Here is a 20,991-nt window from a genome sequence, read left to right as displayed (position 1 = left end):
AATGCTGTGATGTACTGGCTAACGATGTTTAATAAAAGCATTTTAAAACCTTTTTAATAATTTAAAAAGGGTTTAAAATGCTTTTAGTAAACACTGTTAGGCAGTACGTCTTATCAACTGTGATTCCTTTTTGTTGATTATACCCACCTGGGGATTGGCAACCCCAGGGGGTGGGGGGTGGGGAGATCCATGAGATAGAATGCAAACTACAACAATATCCGTGAATAAATAATGGAAACTACAATCATACACAATCTGAAACTTGGAACACTGAATAAATACATTGAAAATTGTCCCTGAGTATAGAATGTATGAATTGCGAGTGTTTTTTTACTTAGTGTCCTACATGTGAAGATTCTTGTTACTGTAAATTTATGAAACATACTCAGGGACAATTTTCAATGTATTTATTCACTGTTACTGCTGTAGTTTGCTCACCTGGAGGTTGGCAACTCAAGCCAAGCTCCAGCCTTCTCTCACCTCGTCAGCAACTGCACTATGGAAAGGGGGGTGACAACATCGTCTGCGCCTCCCTGCCGATGGGTACCCCCAGCTTTACTTTACTTGTGATTTTTATTTAACAGACTGCCTATCAGGAGTGGGAAAGTGTTCTGTTTACTTATTTATTTGGGAAAAGGTAAAAATCAAATTGCTACTTATGCTCTCGTGCACACAAATCCCCGCAGTTCCTTTGTGAAGGGGTGCCAGCCTCCAGGTGGGACCTGGGGATCCCCCAGAATTACAGCTTCTTTCCAGACTACAGAGATCTGTTCCCCTAGAGAAAATCGATGCTTTGGAGGGTGGACTCGAGGGCAGGGGTGGCCAAACCGCAGCTCAGGAGCCACATGTTGCTCTTTCACAAATATTGCGTGGCTCCCAAAGCCCCCACTATCCCATTGGCCAGCTTGAAGAAAGCGTTTCTCTCTTTAAGTCACTTCTCCAAGTCAAACCAGCTGGTGGCCTGGAAAATGCATTTAAAGTTGCTTTCTTTCCACCTCTCCTTCCATTTTCCTGCCTGCCTGTCTTGCGGCTCTCAAACATCTCATGTTTATTCTATGTGGCTCTTACATTAAGCAAGATTGTTCACCTCTAGGGCATTGTGCCCCACTGAGGACCTGGTCCTCCCAAGGCATCCTCGAATCTCTAGGACAGGGGTGGCCAAACTGTGGCTCAGGAGCCTCATGTGCCTCTTTCACACATATTGTGTGTCTCCGGAAGCCCCCACCGCCCCATCGGTTGGCTTGGCTAAGGCTTTTGTCTCTTTAAATCACTTCTCCAAGCCAAACCAGCCAGTGGCTTGGAGAATGCACTCAAAGTTAAAAGTTGCTTTCTTTCCACCTCTCCCTCCCTCCTCCAATCTATTTGCCTGCCTTCTTTTCTTCCTGTCTTGCGGCTCTCAAATATCTGACATTCATGTCTTGCAGCTCTCAAACATCTGACATTTGTTCTATGTGGCTCTTACATTAAGCAAGTCTGGCTACCTCTGCTCTAGGAGATTCCCAATCGGAATCTGGCAATGCTACCCTACTCCCCCCATCCCCAGCTGGTGGTTGGGGGGGGGAGGGGTCCTGGTAACCCTAGCATGCAGCACTTATATACAGTGTTCCCTCTAAGCTGAGTTAGCATGAGCTAGATCAGATTTTTAGCCTCCAGCTCACACGTTTTTGTCAGCTCCGGAAGGATGACCTCAGAGCATACTAATTCATGCAGTAGCTCACAGCTTTAATGCCAGTAGCTCACAAAGTAGAATTTTTGTGCACAGGACTCTGTAGTTTAAGGGGAATATTGCTTATCTACCATTATATATGGGTTGGGTTGTCACCAGTATGCTGATGACACCCAGCTCTATCTACTCATGGATGGACGGCCTGACTGTGTCCCAGAAAATCTGGACCTGGCGTTACAAGCCGTGGCTAGATGGCTCAGGCTGAGTAGATTGAAACTAAACCCAGCAAAGACAGAGGTCCTTTGCTTGGGTCGACATTCCCGGGAAGGGAAATTCCCCTACCAGCCTTTGACGGTGTGCCACTGACAATGGCACACAGGGTCAAGAGCTTGGGGGTACTGTTGGAGCCTGCCCCGACAATGGAGGCCTAAATAGCAGCCACTGCTAAGTCCGCATTCTTTCATCTCAGGCAGGCAAGGCAGTTGGCCCCTTTCCTGGAACATGACGATCTGGTAACAGTGATCCATGCAACGGTCACCTCAAGGTTGGACTACTGTAATGCCCTCTACATGGGGCTGCCCCTGTGCCGAACCCGAAAGTTGCAGCTAGTGCAGAATGCTGCCATCTGGTTGTTATTAGGGCTCCCCAGATGGGAGCACATTCAGCCAGGGCTCCGGGGACTGCACTGGCTGCCAATAATATACTGGGTTCGGTACAAGGTGCTGGTTATCACCTTTAAAGCCCTATATGGCCTAGGACCTGCCTACCTTAGGGACTGTCTCTCCCCACATGTTCCCCAGAGAGTGCTTAGATCTGGTTCTCAAAATCTTCTAGTAATCCCTGAGCCAAAGGAGGCCAGTCTGAAGTCAACCAGGGATAGGGCCTTTTCGATTACAGCCCCCTGCTGATGGAACCAGCTACCGGAAGAGGTGAGAGGCCTACGGAACCTTGGGCAGTTCCGCAGGTCCTTTAAGACAGTCTTCTTCCGGTTGGCATATAACTAACTGGTACCTAAAAACTGCAAAGGAAGGTTGTAGAACAGCACACTGTAAGATCGTTTTCTTGTTTTAACTGCTGTAAATTATTTAATGTATTTTAATATTTATTAACCTTATTGTTAGAATTTCATGTTGTAAGCCGCCCTCAGTGGGGAGGGCGGGATATAAATCAAATCAAATAAAAATAAATATATATTCTGTTGCCTCGACCTGGATAGCCCCAACTCATCATATCTTGGAAGCTCAAGCAGGGTTGGATGGGAGACCTCCAAGGAATACGGAGGCTGTGATGTGGAGGCAGGCAATGGCAATCCACCTCTGAAACGTCTCTTGCCCTGAAAAGCCCATGAGAAGCTGCCATAAATCGAATGCGACTTGACAGTTCTTTCCACCATATTATATTAGGGCCACATAGGGTTGCCAAGTCCAGTTTAAGAAATATCTGGGGACTTTGGGGGTGAAGCCAGGAGACATTGGGGTGGAGCCAGGAGCAAGAGTGTAACTGAACTCCAGAGGGAGTTTTGTCCATCACATTTATAGGGACTGCACTCCTTTTAAATGTCTTACCTCCATTGGAAATAATGGATAGGGACACCTACTTTGGAGGCTCATAGAATTAGATCCCCTAATCCAATATTTTTGAACCTTGCAAGGTATTCTGGGGGGAGGCACCAGATGCTATGCTGAAAATTTTGTGCCTCTACTTTAAAAAACAGCCCCACCTCCATGCCCCAGATACCCTCAGAGCAATTCTTCATTATACGGGAATTGGTCTCCATAGGGAATAGTGAAGTGCCCAGCAGACACCCTGCCCACCCCCCCACTTTCTGATGACCCTGAAGCGGGGGGAGGGCCTCCAAACCAGGGGATTCCCTGCCCCCACCTGGGGATTGGCAACCCTAGGCCGCACATATTCTTATACACGCGGGCGTGCGATTGTGCCCATGTATTTATTTCATAGAATCATAGAGTTGGAAGGGACCCCCCAGGGTCATCTAGTCCAACCCCCTGCACAATGCAGGAAACTCACAAATACCTCCCCCTAAATTCACAGGATCTTCCTTGCTGTCAGGTAGCCATCTAGCCTCTGTTTAAAGAGCTCCAAGGAAGGAGAGCCCACCACCTCCCGAGGAAGCCTGTTTCACTGAGGAACTGCTCTAACGGTCAGGAAGTTCTTCCTAATGTTGAGCCGGAAACTCTTTTGATTTAATTTCAACCAGTTGGTTCTGGTCGGACTTTCTGGGACTGCAGAAAACAATTCCACACCATCCTCTCTAGGACAGCCCTTCAAGTCCTTGAAGATGGTGATCATATCACCTCTCAGCTGTCCCCTTTCCAGGCTAAACATGCCCAGCTCCTTCAACCTTTCTTCATAGGACTTGGTCTCCAGACCCCTCACCATCTTCGTTGCCCTCCTCTGGACCCGTTCCAGCTTGTCTATATCCTCTCTCTCTCTTTTTGGTTTATAAACTTAGTTTATTTAAAAATAGATGAGTACCTTTCAAAAACAAAATAGAATAGACTGCAGGGGGAGGGGCAACAGTAGCTCTCCAGATGTTTTTTTTGCCTACAACTCCCATCATCCCCAGCCAGCAGGGCCAATGGCTGGGGCTGATGGGAGTTGTAGGCAAAAAAACATCTGGAGAGCCACTGTTGGCCACCCCTGGAATAGAGCATCAATACACCCCAGCACACTGGGAACTGCCTATAAACCACAATTACATTTCTTTACGCAGCATGCTCTTGTGTAGATACTAAAAAAAAATAAATCGACATAAATAAGCAGCTAAATATAATACGATTGGATTTTGGCGGCTATATCCTTCTTATAGGATCCTTCTTAAAATGTGGTGCCCAAAACTGAACACAATACTTCGTTTTATTTGCCCGCTTTAGCCCCTCAGGACGACCCCCGCCCGCGAGCATCCCCCCACCGCCCCTTCGCGCCAAGATGGCGGCCAGCTGAGGCGACCTTTTTTCCCGCCCTTTCGCCCCCCTCCCTCCGACGCGCTCCTCGTAGGCGGGCCCAGGGAGGGGCCGGGAGGAGGGGCTGCCGCCGCCGCGCCCGAAGCGTAATCCGGAGCCAGAGCGCAGCGAAGCGGCGCAGCGCCGGGGGGCCTTCACCATGGGCAACTGCCACACGGTGGGGCCGAATGAGGCGCTGGTCGTGTCAGGTAAGCGGGGGTGGGGGGCGCAGGCCAGGCCAGGCTCTCGTCTTGCCCCTTCCCTTCCCCTCCCCCCCAACCGAGGGGCGGCAGGGACAGCAGGCCGCCTCTCCTCTGGCCTGGCTTCGCCCTGCGGGGATTTCCTCAAGGAGGAAGGAGGGAGCTGTTGTGCAATAGCTGGGAGAAATGGAAGTAGGTTATTCTCTCTGGGGGCCTCGTGAGCCCCTGAAGGTAATAACGGATCGGAAAACTGTTGGCTGAGCCTGCGAAATACCACCCCCCCCCATATGTCGTCCCTTGGAGAGAGAGAATCACACAGAGAAGGTAGGTAGGTATGTGGGGAGCATTGCTCCTTCTAAGCCGTGTGTGCAAAAATTCTACTTTGTGAGCTACTGGCATTAAAGTGGTGAGCAGTTGCATAAATTAGTGTGCTCTGGGGCCATGTTTCCTGAGCTAAGACAAAAAGGTGTGAGCTGGAGGCTAAAAAACTGCGAGCTAGCTCATGTTAGCTCATTTTAGAGGGAACACTGGTGGAGAGTTACGTAAATTATTATATCCATCAATTGCCCCCTTACAGATGTGGTTTGGTCAGGGCCAGTGTTTTCCTGAACTCTAATTTTTCAGTAGCAAGATTCACTGGAAAACCCCAATAATAAAGCACCGGTTCTCTGAGCATGTGCAGGGTGCTGGTACCACTGACAAGCAAGCACTGCCTCTCTAGCTTGGCTTTGGGTGGAAGTATTCCCCAAAGGTGGAAGCCCAAGCTTCTCTCGTAAAAAAAAAAAAGAAATTCCAAACACAGGCGGCCTGCACTGCAGTTGCAGAAAGCTGATTCTTAAAAGCCTGGTAATTTTGCCACCCTTTTTGCTTGTAGCTAAAGCTAACTGTAAAAGCCGGAAGGTGATGCTGGGGAAATGGTAGTGCTGTGCGAAGGCCACACCCTCCAAGAGCCTTGCTTTCTGTCTGATAATGATCTGGCCTGTAAGATGTAGTTTTGCTAGAAAACAGAACATGCCGTTACAGGGCTGATGCTCTAATGCTGCCTTGTGCAGTATGGGAGAGGGATTTCCAGTAGGAGGCAAGATGTCTGGCTTTGGGCTTCTCCTATAGATTTTAACTTCCAGTATCTCTACTTTTACTTTAGAAGGTAACCTGATTGTGGATGTGTAACACTGCAGTATATTGGATCAGATCATTTGGCTCACAGCCAGGGTGCCTGGGTCTCTTTTTCATGGTTTTTCATGGGCCTGTTGTCTGTTATCTTTTTAACTGGGACATGCCACGGATTGGATCTGAAATTTTAGTGCATGTAACCCTTTCATGTCCAGGTTCTGATAAAGGTGGTGGGTCATCTCTCCTTTATTTTTCTGTGGCGTTCCTTGAGGACCCAAGAGAATTTATACACTCTCCTAAGTGTTCCTAACAGTACTTGTTCAGTCACACAGTCGAGTCCGACTCTTTGCGACCCCATGGACAAAGTCATGCCAGGCCCTCCTGTCTTCTACCATCTTCCGAAGTCTGCTCAAATTCATGTTAGTTACATCAGTAACGCTCTCCAGCCATCTCATCTTTTGCTGTCCCCTTCTTTTGCCTTCTGTCTTTCCCAGCATCAGGGCTTTCTCCAGTGAGTGCTCCCTTCTCATTTGATGGCCAAAGTATTTGAGCTTCAGCTTCAGCATCTGACCTTCCAGGGAATAGTCAGGGTTGATTTCCCTTAGGACTGGCTGATTTGATCTTCTTGCAGTCCAAGGGACTCTTATAACAGTACAGCAAGAGTGTAAATCAGTGCAGTAGGCCAGAATGATTATCCTCATATCATAGACCTATTTTATAGCCTGCCTTTCTCACTGAGGCTCAAGATGGATTACAAAATCTTTTTAAAAATTGAGTCGAGCAGCGTGAGACATCTAGTAAATTATGCAACAGGACTTAAATTAGGTAAAGTGCAAAGAACAGTATATGACATACTATAATGCAGAAAATGAATTGTAAAACTTGAAGACAGTGCAGTAACAGCAGGATGACACATACACGAAGTCATGGACTACAATCCTATTCCCTCATAAAAGTGCCTTCTTGAATTATTTCCTTATACAGCCCTATTCCCTTTATAAAAAGTGCCATCCTGAATATTTCTGTGTTGGCTAAGAACTGACTCAAGCCAGTTTGGTGTAGTGGTTAAGTGCACGGACTCTTATCTTGTAGAACTGGGTTTGATTCCCCACTCCTCCGCTGGCACCTGCTGGAATGGCCTTGGGTCAGCCATAGCTTTCACAGGAGTTGTCCTTGAAAGGGCAGCTGCTGTAAAAAGCTCTCTCAGCCCCAGCTACCTCACAGGGTGTCTGTTGTGTGTGTGGGGGAGGGGGGAGGTAGAGGAGATTGTGACTGCTCTGAGATTCAGAGTATAGGGTGGGATATAAATCCAATTTCTTCTTCATCTTCCTCCTCCCTCTCAGGTGAGCTTGTGCTTGCCTACTTCTCAGCCACTACGCTACTCCAGTCTTGAATAACTGCTTCCCTAAACATGTAAATTGAGCCAAGGCCTGGGTAATACTAGTTAAGCAGCTTTTCTTTGACTTCCTTATTTTTAGGAGGTGGGTTGCAGGTTGCATGTATGTTGAGAGCCAGTTTGGTGTAGTGGTTAAGTGTGCGGACTCTTTTCTGGGAGAACCGGGTTTGATTCCGTACTCCTCCACTTGCACCTGCCAGCATGGCCTTGGGTCAGCCATAGCTCTGGCAGAGGTTGTCCTTGAAAGGGCAGCTGCTGTGAGAGCCCTCTCCAGCCCCATTCACCTCACAGGGTGTCTGTTGTGGGGGAGGAAGGTAAAGGAGATTGTGAGCCACTCTGAGACTCTTCGGAGTGGAGGGCGGGATATAAATCCAATATCATCATCTTCTTCTTCTTCTTTAACTTAAAGAAGCAAGACCAAGCAACAAGCTAGATGTTTTTGCTTCAGCCAGGCCTGATAAAAAATTATTTAAAGACATTTGTACGCCCCTAATGTTATCCAGGGGCGTACAAGTGTCTTTAAATAAATTTTTATCAGGCCTGGCTTGATAAAAATGTATTTAAAGACATTTGTACGCCCCTGGATCCATCCTTCTGAGGTTGGTAAAATGAGTACCCAGCTTGCTGGGGGGGAAGTGTAGATGACTGGGGAAGGCAATGGCAAACCATCCTGTAAAAAGTCTTCCGTGAAAACGTTGTGAAAGCAGCGTCACCCCAGAGTCAGAAACGACTGGTGCTTGCACAGGGGACTACCTTTACCTTTTTAATGTTATCCAGATACAGTCAGGACCCAAGCTTGGTAACGACAAGAAGTACATTGATGAAATAATAATCGTTGATTAAAATTATGAAAACACATAATCAAACAAGTGATTAAGACCCTGCTGTGAGGATTGCCATTGGTTCACACGTTCATATAGGGAGTGACTGTACTTCAAGTGATCCTTTCAAAAAAATGGGAGAACCCGACCATAGGAATGCCTTTATGAAAGTCTTTGGCAACTGCGATATAGAAGAATGGGTGGGCAGGCCTGTGAGTTCTGTTAGGACTGAAAATAAAAAATAAATTCATACTGTTCTTGGGCAAGCTTTTATCCTATGGTAACTTCTGCAAGCAACCGTATTTCTGTGTAGCCTACATGCTTATTCTATTCCTTGCAGAAGTAATTAAAACTGTTTTTTGAGAACATAAGTGCCCTGCTGACCCACCCCCCCCTTGATCCCTCTAGTCCAGCATCCTTCACACAGTGAACAGGCAGTTACCCTGGGGGTCCAACCAACAGGGCTTAAAAGTGTAGCCCTTGCCCTGATGTTACCTCCTATCCAACAGGTATTGAGAGGTTTACTGCGTCTAAATATGAAGGTTCCTTTGAGTCATTATGGCTAGTAACCACTGATGGGTCTATCATCCAACACTCTTTTCCAGCTTTTAAAGCCATCCATGCTTATGGCTGTTACTACAGTGCTGGCAATGAATTCCATGATTTAATCACTCATTGAGAGATTAAATACTTTCTTTTGTCTGCACTGAACCTGTTTGCCCATCTGTTGGGAACCCCTGGGTTCTAGCATTATGGGAGAAACGTTTTTTCTGTCCACTTTCTCCATCCTATGCGCTATTTTATAAAGCTCCATCTCGTCATCTTTTCCTCACCCACACAGCAAAGTCTGTAGGAATCCATCTCATGTCCATTAGAGCAAAGGACCTGGGCAGTTTGTGATCACAGATGCTTGATCACTCCTCCCCTTCATACACACGCACTGCCTTCATTCCTATAATGTCATAAGCGAGGGGGGGGGGGGTTAATTAAGTCCCTAACAGGCAGCTGTACATGACTCTGTTCAGGTGAGTGGATTACAAGTGGTGCTGTAAGCTTTCCCAAGAAAAAAATAGGGAAGAAAATGGTAGCAAAGGGACAATAAGGTGCTTTCCGGTCTGCTTATAGAACGTAGCTGGGAACTTGGAAGGCTTCTGGTCCTTCACAGTTGCCCAAGCAGACTGCTTTCCGGAGTGCTGGGAGGCCCAGGTCTAGTGAGTACAGGGCTAATTGATTTCAGATGAACCCCATGGCTTGTGTGTTGGAGACTATGGCTTGCAGCCAGGCCTCAGCCCCGGCACCGTACCGGGAATTGGTGCATTTACTCCAGACAGAAATTCATATCTGGAACATCCATTTTATACACACATACGCCCTTCTCTGTTTTCCACAGATCCTCTTGACAAGTTTTCTTTGGCTGTAGGAGCCAACCCTCATATTTAGGCACCAGATTAATGTTTCAGCCTTAAGCGTTTTGTGCTTTAATGACCAGATTTTTAAATTATTGTTACCACAAAACCTAATCTGTTCCTAGTTTCTTGTAATAATATTCAAGCGATGACTAAAATGTTGTAGTAAATACAGGAGTAGCTCTGCATGTCATCACAACAAAAATGTAACCTGTAATCAGAGCCCAGCTTCTCCCCATTGATTTTGTTATTGCTCTCAAAAGCCCTGTTTAATGGAATACTGAAGCCAGTAGGGAAAGCCACTGGTTAATACATGAACTCATCTACCACCTGTGAATGGTATAAAGCTAAGGTTACGTATAAACAAGCAACAACAAGAACATGCATAGTGCATTTTTATGTCATACAGCGAAACATTCTGATGTGAAATGATAAATAGGGTTTGTATGGTCCCCTCAGCGCAGTTGAAGAGACACTATTAGAAAAAATGTCAAAAACACCATATGCCACAGTAAAATTTCTAGGCCCAATAGATTCGTCAGACCTTGCTAATAGGAATGACTGAGAAGTCCAATGCACACGTTAAAAAGCCTGTAGGTAGCATATTATTGCTATTGTTTGATTATACATAAACACGGCACCCTTGGAAAGGTGCCTAGCTTTGTTCTGGAGGAACAAATCCCAGTCCTGATAATCACTTCTCTTCCTTTGGCAATTTTGTTCTAGCTCATTTCCCAGCAGCGCTTGAGGGTAATTTTATTGCCCAGTATGGATTCTTTGTAAATCAAAGTGCCTTAAGCCATTGGTTTAAATCAAGGGTGGCCAAACTCACTTAACATAAGAGCTGCATAGAATAAATGTCAGATGTTGGAGAGCAGGCAGGCAAATAGATCAGGGAGGGAAGGAGAGGTGGAAAGAAAGCAACTTTAAATGCATTCTCCAAGCCACCAGTCAGCTTGGCTTGGTGAAGTGCTTTAAAGAGACAAATGCCTTCTCCAAGCTGGCTCGAGAGCTACGTAATATGTGTGAAAGAGTCGTATGTGGCTCCTGAGCCACAGTTTGGCCACCCCTGGTTTAAATCATCAAGTTAAAGGGAAAGTTTAAAAATCATGAACTTAAAACAAGTTTCCCATTGTCAAATTCCAGTCATTCCTGGAGAAGCATGCATACTAATTTGGTTACTACTCCAATTAAAATGTATCTGTTTGCAACTAAGTGGGGCTTCTCTAATAATGAGGAAGGCCTTGGCATATGTGGCCTGTTTGTTTGCCCTCTGGAGTAACTGGCTGGCCTCTGTTTGGATGCTAATCCAGCAGGGCTCTTTTTATGTTCTTGATCCCCATCATTCTGGATTTCGCCCAAACCATGGGACGGAGACAGTGCTGGTTGCCCTGGTGGATGATCTTCAGCGGCATCTGGATCAAGGTGGCTCGGCGGTACTGATGTTGTTAGACCTGTTGGCAGCGCTCAATACGGTCGACCATGGGTTGCTGACTTGCCGTCTCGCCGACGTGGGGATCCAGGGGCTGGCCTTACAATGGCTTTCCTCTTTCCTTGAAGGTCGGGGACAAAGGGTGGCGATTGGGGGTGAACTGTCCCAGAGACACACGCTTGATTGTGGGGTGCCTTAGGGGGCGGTGCTCACCCCGATGTTGTTCAACATTTATATGCGCCCCCTTGCCCAGATTGCCCGAAGGTATGGGTTGGGTTGCCATCAGAATGCTGATGACACCCAGCTCTGTCTACTTATGGATGGCCAGCCTGCCTGTGTCCCAGAAAACTTGGACCTGGCGTTGCAATCCGTGGCTAAATGGCTCAGACTGAGTGGATTGAAGCTAAACCCAGCCAAGACAGAGGTCCTTTGCTTGGGTTGTCGTGGCCCAGGAAGGGAATTCCTCTTACCAGCCTTTGACGGTGCGCCACTGACAACGGCGCACTAAGTCAGGATTGGGGGTACTATTGGAGCCTTCCTTGACAAAGGAGGCTCAAATAGCAGCCACTGCCAAGTCCGCATTCTTTCATCTTAGACGGGCGAGGCAGTTGGCCCCTTTCCTGGAGCATGACGATCTGGCAACGGTGATCCACGCAACGGTCACCTCGAGGTTGGACTACTGTAATGCTTTCTACATGGGGCTGCCCCTGTGCCGAACCCAGAAGTTGCAGCTAGTGCAGAATGCCGCTGCCCGGCTGCTATTAGGGCTTCCTAGATGAGAGCACATCCAGCCAGGGCTCCGGGGACTGCACTGGCTGCCAATAATATACTGAGTTCGGTACAAGGTGCTGGTTATTACCTCTAAAGCCCTATATGGCCTAGGACCTGCCTACCTCAGGGACCGTCTCTCCCCATATGTTTCCCAGAGAGTGCTGAGATCGAGTTCTCAAAACCTGCTTGCAATCCCCGGGCCAAAGGAGGCCCGACTTAAGTCGACCAGAGACAGGGCCTTTTCAATCACAGCCCCTTGCTGGTGGAACCAGCTACCGGAAGAGGTGAGGGCCCTGCGGGACCTTGGGCAGTTCTGCAGGGCCTGTAAGGTACTTGAAAATTTCGAATAGAAGACTGTAGTATGGTACTTTGGTAAATGGCTTTGTTTTACTGTTTTTACTGGTTTATTGTTTAAATGTAAATTGATGTATTTTAAAACTTAATCCTATGTTAGAACTTTTGTGTTGTGAGCCGCCCTGAGCCACTTTGGTGGGAAGGGCAAGATATAAACTAAATAAAATGAAATGAAATGTTGTTAATCCAAAGAATAAAGAATGCAGTACTTAGCATATTGAGCCCTATTTGCAATGTGTGTCCTCAAAAGGTCCATGGTCCCCAAAATAAGCAGACGTCAGTTTAAAGTACTTAATGGAAGACAATGGGTTTGAAGTCTTCATTTATGTTACAAGAAAATAGTCATAGCTCTGATCTTTTGATTTTTCTTAATAATTGAATTTAATGACCCAGGCATCTAACAAAAATCTAGCAAAAATTCTCAGGCGTGTAGTTGACATCTGCAGCTGGCCCCATAGTCCACATGATTAATTTTGTTTGATTAAGGTCCAGTGATGAATCTCCTCTAAGTCCGCCCATTGTGATGTCAGAATCTTGCTGTAGCTGATTGGTGTGTGGGGCTTTTAGGTATTTAGAAGAGCCGTTCCTACAGAACCTGCATAGCCTGGACTCATCACTGCAGCCCCCTGTAGCAGCCTAGCAGGGGCTGGATAATGTAGCTGGCCGGCAACAGTAAACAGTAATGTGGCTGGCGGGCAACATCTTCTGTGCCGATGCCAAAACAAGCAATCTGCTGTTTATTCTGCTGCTCTGTTTCTGTGTGTCTCTTTGCCTGGGTCCTCAGATTGCAGTTTTGCCAACATTGGCTAGCCCTGAACACAGGAAGCGAGCTGCTACCTCCCATAAAACACTGTGAGTGTTGGTGTGTTTATCTGCTGCCGTAGGGCCTCTACCCTAATCCTAACTTGTCATGTGAAAGAGTTGGGTTGCTAGAATGCGGCAGCCTGTTGCAGTGGAGAGTTGTGTAACAGCCCTTCAGAGACAGTGTTTTTCTCAAACAGTTGCTGTCATCCTTTCAATAATTGGAGGAGTCCTTTGCCAAGGGGGAGGTTCACAAGCAAGGAAGAGCAGCCTTTTTCTGCATGTTTCCACCAACTTAGGTTTTGCTTGTATAGTTTTGAGTTAGGGTGGAATATCCTTCAGGGCAAATCATGCTGTGTTTCCTCAGATTACAAACATCAGATAACTGTAGAAAGAGGGTGTGTGTGGGTGGGTGTTTTTTTAACCCAGGTGAGAACAGAGTTAGGATTAGAAGTGCATTGCTGACCAGAGATCTGTGCAGTCCATTTCCAACTCTGGTACTTGCAAGCAGGGCTTCCTACCCTTGACTGTCTTTGGAGTTCTCCCACATGCGGTTACTATGATTTTGACTAATAAACACTGGTGTAAGCATTTTCTGTTCAGTTTGGGAGGTATTTTAACATAACCGACATGCTCAGTTTTACTTCTCAAATTACACAAACGTGGAGGTACCATTATGATGAGCTTAATGATTTGTCCTTAATAGTGTTCACCCAGTTCACCTCCAGCACACAGCCTCCTTGAGTTACCAGTCTCTAGGAGGGGCCTAGAGAGTTCCCAGAATAATATCTGATCTCCAGACCACAGAGATCAGTTCCCCCGGAGAAAATGGCTGCTTTGGAGGGGGAACCCCATGGCATTGTATCCTGCTTTGAGGTCCCACCCCTCCCCAAGCGCTGCCTTGCCCAGGCTCTACCCCCAATCTCCAGGAATTTCCGAGCCTACAACTGGCAACCCTATGAGCTCTAGTGGAGTGTGTGTGTGTGTGTGTGTCTGTCTGCTGGAATACTTCTCTTCAGCTATATAGGAGCCTCTCTGTGGGAACATGCAGAAAACAGCAGAGAGATGGCATTAGCAGGCCTTGTCTCTGTCTGTACCATTCTTTCTTCTCAAGCCTGAATTTTCTATTCCAGGGGTGTCGAACTCATTTGTTCTGAGGGCCGGATCTGACATAAATGAGACCTTCAGGGGCTGGGCCATGTTGGGTTGGGCCAAGCCATGTCAGGCCGTGCCATGTGTGTACCTATTTAAGATTAGGTAGCAGAGATATAGATTTTATAAAGAACACAGACAAACACATACTTTAAAAAAAAAAACTTAAAACGTTAGCACTCATTGGTCTTAAAGGTGCTTTCTTTGTATTTCTCCCATGGGATCCAGGGAACTGGGCAAAGGAAGCTCTGGTTCTTTCCTTCCTTTCCCAGGGGCTTGTGGGGGGGGGGAGCCTCCATCAATAGAAGGAAGAGAGGTTTGGCTCAGTAGCTCTGCTGTGTGATTGAGAGATCCTGGCAAAGCAAGCTCTCCCTCCCCCTTTCCTCTCCAAGGGAGAAGCCTCAGCCAATGGAGAAAATAAAGGTTTTGCTCTGTAGCTCCTGTGCTGTTGAGCAAGCCTGGCAAAGCAAGCTGTGATGCAGAAGGAAGCAGATGACAGCCAGTTGCTCAGGGGTCTGATAGGAGCTCTCCGGGGGCCTGATTCGGCCCCCAAACAGCGTGTTTGACACCCCTGTTCTCTTAATCGTCTCCCCACCATGTTTGTTTGTGTCACTTTCACTGTTTAAGCTATACCATCTTTGTGGACAAAATTCTGGATGGCAGGCTTGCATTTGGCAATGGAGTTTGCATTTCTAGGAAGAGACTGCAGCTGTTTAGCAAATTAGCAGTCCTGGGAGTTGTAAAGGGTGGGTGGTTAAAGGATCAGTAGAACTGAGTTTACAGCCATGCTGTGCAGTTTGTGGCTGATTCCTAAAGCAGATGTCTTTCTGGCTGAGTTCTTGATCCTTCAGGCACTTGAAGCTGCTGCAGTTTAGCAGTTGGCACATTTGGATCATTACCATGGCAGAGTGCAACAGTTTCAGGTGCATGATTCCCACGTGCCAGCTCCACAAGTAGTAGTTAGACTGGATCTTTTCAAAAGTAAATATGTCTCCCATCTTCTCTGCTGTGCCACCTGTTGACAGAAGCTATTCCAAACAACTCTCTGCAGGTTTGGCACCTCCAATAAGAATACACCAGTTAACAAGTGCTACTTGCTTATTTTGCTTTGAAAAGCTCTAGTAATACTCTTGGAGGAACAGAAAATAAAATGGATAATATAATGCCTCTGTATGGCTCTATGCTATACGCTGGCCTCATTTGTAATGCAGCAACCAGAACTGTACACAGTATCTCAAAAAAAGATATCGCAGAGCTGGAAAAGGTACAGAAGAGGACAACCAAGTTGATTAATAGGTTGGAACACTTTTCCTTTGAGGAAAGGCTGAAGTGTGTGGAATGACTAAGGAGGGGTATGGTAGAGGTTTATAAAATTATTCATTGAGTAGAGAAGTTCTCCTCCCTCTTCCAGAATACTAGAACTCAGGCGTATCAAACAAAATTGATGAGTGATAGATTTAAGACAGACCAAAGGAACCCTGTGCAAGCACCAGTTGTTTCCGACTCTGAGGTGATGTTGCTTTCACAGTGTTTTCACGGCAGACTTTTTACGGGGTGGTTTGCCACTGCCTTCCTCAGTCATCTACGCTTTCCCCCCAGCAAACTAGGTACTCATTTTACCGACCTCGGAAGGATGGAAGGCTGAGTCAACCTCGAGCCGGCTACCTGAAAACCCAGCTTCCGCCGGAGATCGAACTCAGGTCATGAGCAGAGCTTAGGACTGCAGTACTGCAGCTTTAACACTCTGCGCCACGGGGCTCTTATGAAGACAGACTAAAGGAAGTGCTTTATTCAGTTTGTAAATTGTGGAGGTCACTGCCAGTGGATTTAGTGATGGCCATGAGCATAGATGGCTTTCCAAGGGGATTATCCAGATTCATGTGGGAGAGGTCAATTAGTGGCTACCAGCCATGGTGATTAAAGGGAAACCTCCATATTCAGAGACAGCAAGCCTCTCAATACTTGTGGTAGGAGGCAACATTAAGGGAACATCTTGGCCACTGTGTGAAATGGGACGTTGGTCTAGATGGACCATTGGTCTGATTCAGCAGGGCATCTCATGTTCACCCAAGTAGTCTGGTTAGGATCGTATGCCATAAATGTTGCTCATTTCCATTGGGAGGGGTTTTTTTTTCCATTTTTTTAATTTAATATTTATTTAATATTTTAAAAAAATTATTAAAAATGAATAATGAATAACAAAAGAATTTCCATTGGGAGTTAATGGACATTTAACTGCAAACACAGGTGTGCACAGCTGGCCCTGCTGCCCGAATCTCAAAAGTACCTCTGAATGGTCATCAGTGATCTCTTGCTCCCTTGTAGCTGAAGGGAGAGCCTCATCTATACAAAAACAACAGGAAGCTGCCTTGGAGCTAGAAGTTGAGTGTGATGGTTACCATACAGTTTCAGGCCTACCCTTTTTCATGTCTGAAAAAACTGAGATAACCGAACCAGGCTAAGCAGTTTGTAAACAAGTGAATGTGAACCATTTCCGCCCTCAGATGTGGCAGTCTCCATTTGAATCTTGGCAAGGAGTTTTTGAATGAGTGGGGGTGGGTGGAGAAAAGGGAAGCTTCATATTTTTTTTCCTGTTAGCTTTGACTTGTGAAGTGCTGAGCTCATCCTGTGTGTATCACAGCTATGATACACCATCTTGGCTGGAGACTTTCTGATGCTTCTGGCCTTGGCAGCTTCTCCCCTTTGCCATGCCAAAGACCAAACCCTCTCCTTCTTTGAGAAACTGAAATAAAACAGCTTCTTTTTCACCTGAGCAGAGAGAGATTCCACCTCTTTCTCCCCCCCCCCCCTCCATGGATGCCAACTTGTGCCCCTTCTCAAAATTCCAAACGTGCCCACAGGCTTAACAAAGTTGAGACTCCTTCTTTAGTGTTTTGTGTCAATGTGCCTTGAGTCCGACAGTATCAAAGTTGTGGGATTATGATTTACCTGAGCATGCCATCACTCTTAACAGGGAATCTGATAATAGCTAAGCCCAATTTGATGTGTATTCCATGCTTCTTGAATCGCTTTGTATAGGCACAGATTTTTTAGATCCTTCCATGTTGAGAATAAATTTCTAGTCCTTATGACTCAAAAGGTGATGGGGGGCCCTGACTTGGATAGCCCAGGAAAGCCTCATCTTGTCAGATCTCTGAAGCTAAGCAGGGTTGACTCTGGCAAGTACTTGGATGGGAGACCTCTTTGGAATACCAGCAGTTGGAAGGATGGGGCAGGCTTTATTCAGCCACCTCCCTGAATATCCTCCAGGCCCCCAGTAGGGGTCAGTCACCAGAGGTTGCATGGCTTCCAGTTGCGCACACATGCCCATAAAACTACAAAAATATACATAAAAAGGTGATAAGGGAGTGTTTGTGCACTGGTGAGGCATCTTTTTATCTTTTAAATGTCCTATTTCTTCTTGTGACCAGGAAAAGCTGACCAAACTCTGTAAAAAAAGCTTATAACATACTTAATTTACATAATTTTGGTTTGGATTAGGTTGGGACAGAACTCTTCGATATTTTTTAAGGCACAGTCAGCTGTGCTGTCTTTGGTCCTTTCCAGTATCCTTACATAGGGATTTCCTGACATCTTGACACCTGAGGCCTAGAAAGACTTCAGTTTCTAAGTGTTGCCTTCTGCTAATCTCCTAGTCTGATTTTGGAGAGGTATTTTTTGAACTCACCATAGATGGCTGTTAGATCAAAGTCATCTGTATTCTAGCCATTGCAGTATTTCTTCTTGCTAAGTATTATAAAGGTAGGAGCTAGGTCCCAGGTTGATCTTCTCATTCCTGTGAGAACAGGTGTAGCTTCTCAGGAGTTACCTCCCTTCTGCACCCACTATCTATCACAGGGGTGGCCAGACTTGCTTAATGTAAGAGCCACATAGAATAAACATCATACATTTGAGAGCTGCAAGACATGAATATCAGATATTTGAGAGCCACAAGACAGGAAGAAAAGAAGGCAGGCAAATAGATTGGGGGAGGGAGGAGGGAAGAAGAGGCAGAAAGAAAGCAACTTTATATGCATTCTCCAATCCACTGGCTGGTTTGGCTTGGAGAAGTGATTTAAAGAGACAAAAGCCTTATCCAAGCCAGCCAGTGGGGCAGTGGGGGCTTCCAGGGCCACACAATATATGTGAAAGAGCCACATGTGGCTCTTGAGCCACAGTTTGGCCACCTAACCATCTTTGAAAGAGTCAGCACAAACCCAGAGTGTTAATGAGTAAGAAAGAGTTGTCTTTATGCAGTGTTGAGCTAGTGTAACATGTGGCAATGTGCACTCTTACTTGAGAGTAAGTCCAGTGGGATTTCCTGGTCCGTTAAAAAACTGCTTCTGTTTGTTCTGCAGGTGGATGCTGTGGGTCTGATGAGAAGCAGTATGTCTTTGGAGGCTGGGCTTGGGCCTGGTGGTGTATTTCTGACACACAGAGGTAAGAAATGGAGACTTCTGGTGTGCAAGTGATACACTCTTGGGGTGCCTGAGATGCAAGTCTTATGCTGGTACGGTTCCGAGAAACTCTACTGATGCTGCAGAGACAAGGATGTCAAAGTCAGTGCCCTGCCTCAGTCAGCAGGGGAATGGGATAGGAAAGGACACCCCCTCTCCGTTTCTCCACCAACCCATGTGGATGCAGTAGCATTTCTTCTTATGTTTTCAAATAGGAGGTTTACATACTGCAGTGTGAACTGGTTTGAGAGCCACCTTAACTCTCTCTTCCTTTCCTCCCCAGAAAGAGAATCCAGGGAACTCTAATTTCATATGCTAGTTCAGAAGATTTTTCATAGAACACCAGTTCACAAGATCTCTTTCCTTTGGGGCCCTGGTCATTAAGCAGTTTTTGAAACCAGTTTAATTTTGTGCCTTATCTATTCCGAAAGGGTGGAGGGCAGGGGGAACGATTGGGACAGCTATTCCTCAGATGTGTCCTGCAGGAAATGAAGAGAAGAGCTCTGTAGGCCCACAGCAACACGCTATGGGCCTACACGATATGCTGTATCTCTCCATATGTCACTTGAACTAGTTTTTCCTCCTTTGGATCAACCTCTGCTGGAATGGGGAATAATGTCACCTCCCTGCAGGAGGTATGATTAGATTGTTCAGTCTTTTCCAATTCAGCTAATTCCTGTCTTCAGAAGAGGCTGATTGTTGCATGTCTCTGCATGAGTCATTGTTCAGGGCTGGCCTTTCAAACTGGAGGAATGTTTAGACCAGTGACTCACACAGAAACATAGATAATGGAATGGGGGCTCCTTTTTCAAATTCAGAATGAAGTCCTTTTGAAATAAAGGGGGGGTGTCTCCCATTTTAATTATAAAATCACGTGTTCTTCGTTTATAAGAGGTACGGGAGTCAGTGGACTAGGAAATAACGTGAGTTTTCCTTGTAATTTTTCCCACAGTACAATAGGAGAGCTGTCTTGCTCTCTGATTAGTTGTTATGGGGGCAGCATGTTCTTTGGCCAACAAATGCTGCTGAGAGTGAATAATTGGGGCAACACTGATTTTAGGAAGGGTAGCCTTCCGCATCTGGATTGCTCAGATTTTGGGACGTGGGGTTGTGTTAGATTCCTCTGTCAACTCTTCAGTCTCCACCTCTTTCTCCTTCTGCCCTAACTGAGACTGTTGCTTGCTGTATGTCTTCTCTCATGCATCCTTTGACTAACTCATTTGTGTGAAAGTGCTGCTGCTGTTGCTGTCGTGAAGCCCTGTGTGTATTCTTCAGGGTCCCTGTGGGATCCACAGCGTGTCACGACCACCGCTCTGTGGGATGTGCCTCTGCCTCCTGATGCACTAACAAGGAAAAGGAGAATGACGAGACTCTCTGGGTTTGCAGCCATAGAGGTGGAGAACAGAGGCCTGGCCTCCTTGTAGAGGAGTGGGCTGATGGGTTTTCACCCAAATGCCACGCTGCTGCCTGTGATGTATGCCACTTGCTCTGCCAACTCTGGAACAGGAGGAGGGAGATGAAGGGGGAGGTAGCAGAAGGGGCACTTAGCTAGCTGGAGCTGTTCGGGTACTTGTCAGGTCTTTGGTTGTGGAACTGGCACCAGAATTTCTGTAGTATAGAAATTACAGTTAAGTGTGCATGTCCCATATTCCAGGGCTATGCTATGAGCCCTTCACTTTTACAGCAATCTTTCTTGCACCCCAAGCTCTGACCAAACATGACTGACCCTACAATCCTTTTGTGGCAGTTGAAGGGGGACAGAAGAAATAGGTGTCAGTTGCTGACTTCTCCCCCCCCCCCCAGTTTTCTTACCCATCTTACAGATGAGGAGCTCAGGGTAAGACTTTCTAGGTGGGCACACCTTCCTGTCTGCATGCATGTATAGAGACAGAGTGTATCAACACCATTGCATAGGCCCCCCCTCCCTCCCCAGTTCTGATTAGTTATCTGGTTGTTCCAGAAACAACTTCAGTTCCCTGCTCCTCCGTATTACAGAACTAGGATTGAAGTTTCTTTAGGATCACTTAGTGAGTCTGTGACAAAGGCAAGGTTTAAACAGGGGATTTCGTACACTCGGTTGCTGCCTTATACCGGCTGCCAGCTATAGAAGTTCTTAACCTATTAAATCCACAAACACCCCTGTGAAGTGGCCGTCCTTTCCAATTTACGGATGAGGAGCTCAGGGTAAGGCTTTCTAGGTGGGCACACCTTCCTGTCTGCATGCATTTGCCCTCTGGCTGCATGAGAAAGGGGTTTGCTGGGGGTGGGGTGGGGTCTCTACTAATAGCAAATGCTCGGCAAAGGCTTTAGCATTTATCTCAGCAGGGAGCTCACCAAAGGAATTCCACTTCTGCCCCTCTTTTAAAATCAGGGAGATGCTTGTGCACATCTGAGACAGCCTCTGTACTCCTTACAGTCAGAGACTTCTAATGATGTTTAGACATACTCTTAAACAGAAG

At 46.5% G+C, this 20,991-nt stretch overlaps 1 protein-coding gene across 3 annotated transcripts in view; it reads left to right on the top strand.

Annotated features, from left to right (window-relative positions):
• Positions 1-4,668: 4,668 nt before the first annotated feature.
• The window catches only part of FLOT2 (flotillin 2), a 32,746-nt gene continuing 16,423 nt past the window's right edge, over positions 4,669-20,991 (top strand). The window contains exons 1-2 of one of the 3 annotated variants that reach the window (XM_060258836.1): positions 4,669-4,838; positions 18,434-18,515. In XM_060258836.1, the coding sequence (XP_060114819.1) occupies positions 4,790-4,838; positions 18,434-18,515 (131 nt within the window). In that variant the 5' untranslated portion in view covers positions 4,669-4,789. The remainder of the gene's footprint in view (positions 4,839-18,433; positions 18,516-20,991) is intronic. The other 2 variants (XM_060258835.1, XM_060258837.1) reach the window with 2 other exon arrangements.

Source organism: Heteronotia binoei, chromosome 18, assembly GCF_032191835.1.
Source record: "Heteronotia binoei isolate CCM8104 ecotype False Entrance Well chromosome 18, APGP_CSIRO_Hbin_v1, whole genome shotgun sequence".
NCBI lineage: Eukaryota > Metazoa > Chordata > Lepidosauria > Squamata > Gekkonidae > Heteronotia > Heteronotia binoei.
This window is presented reverse-complemented; position numbering and strand designations above follow the sequence as displayed.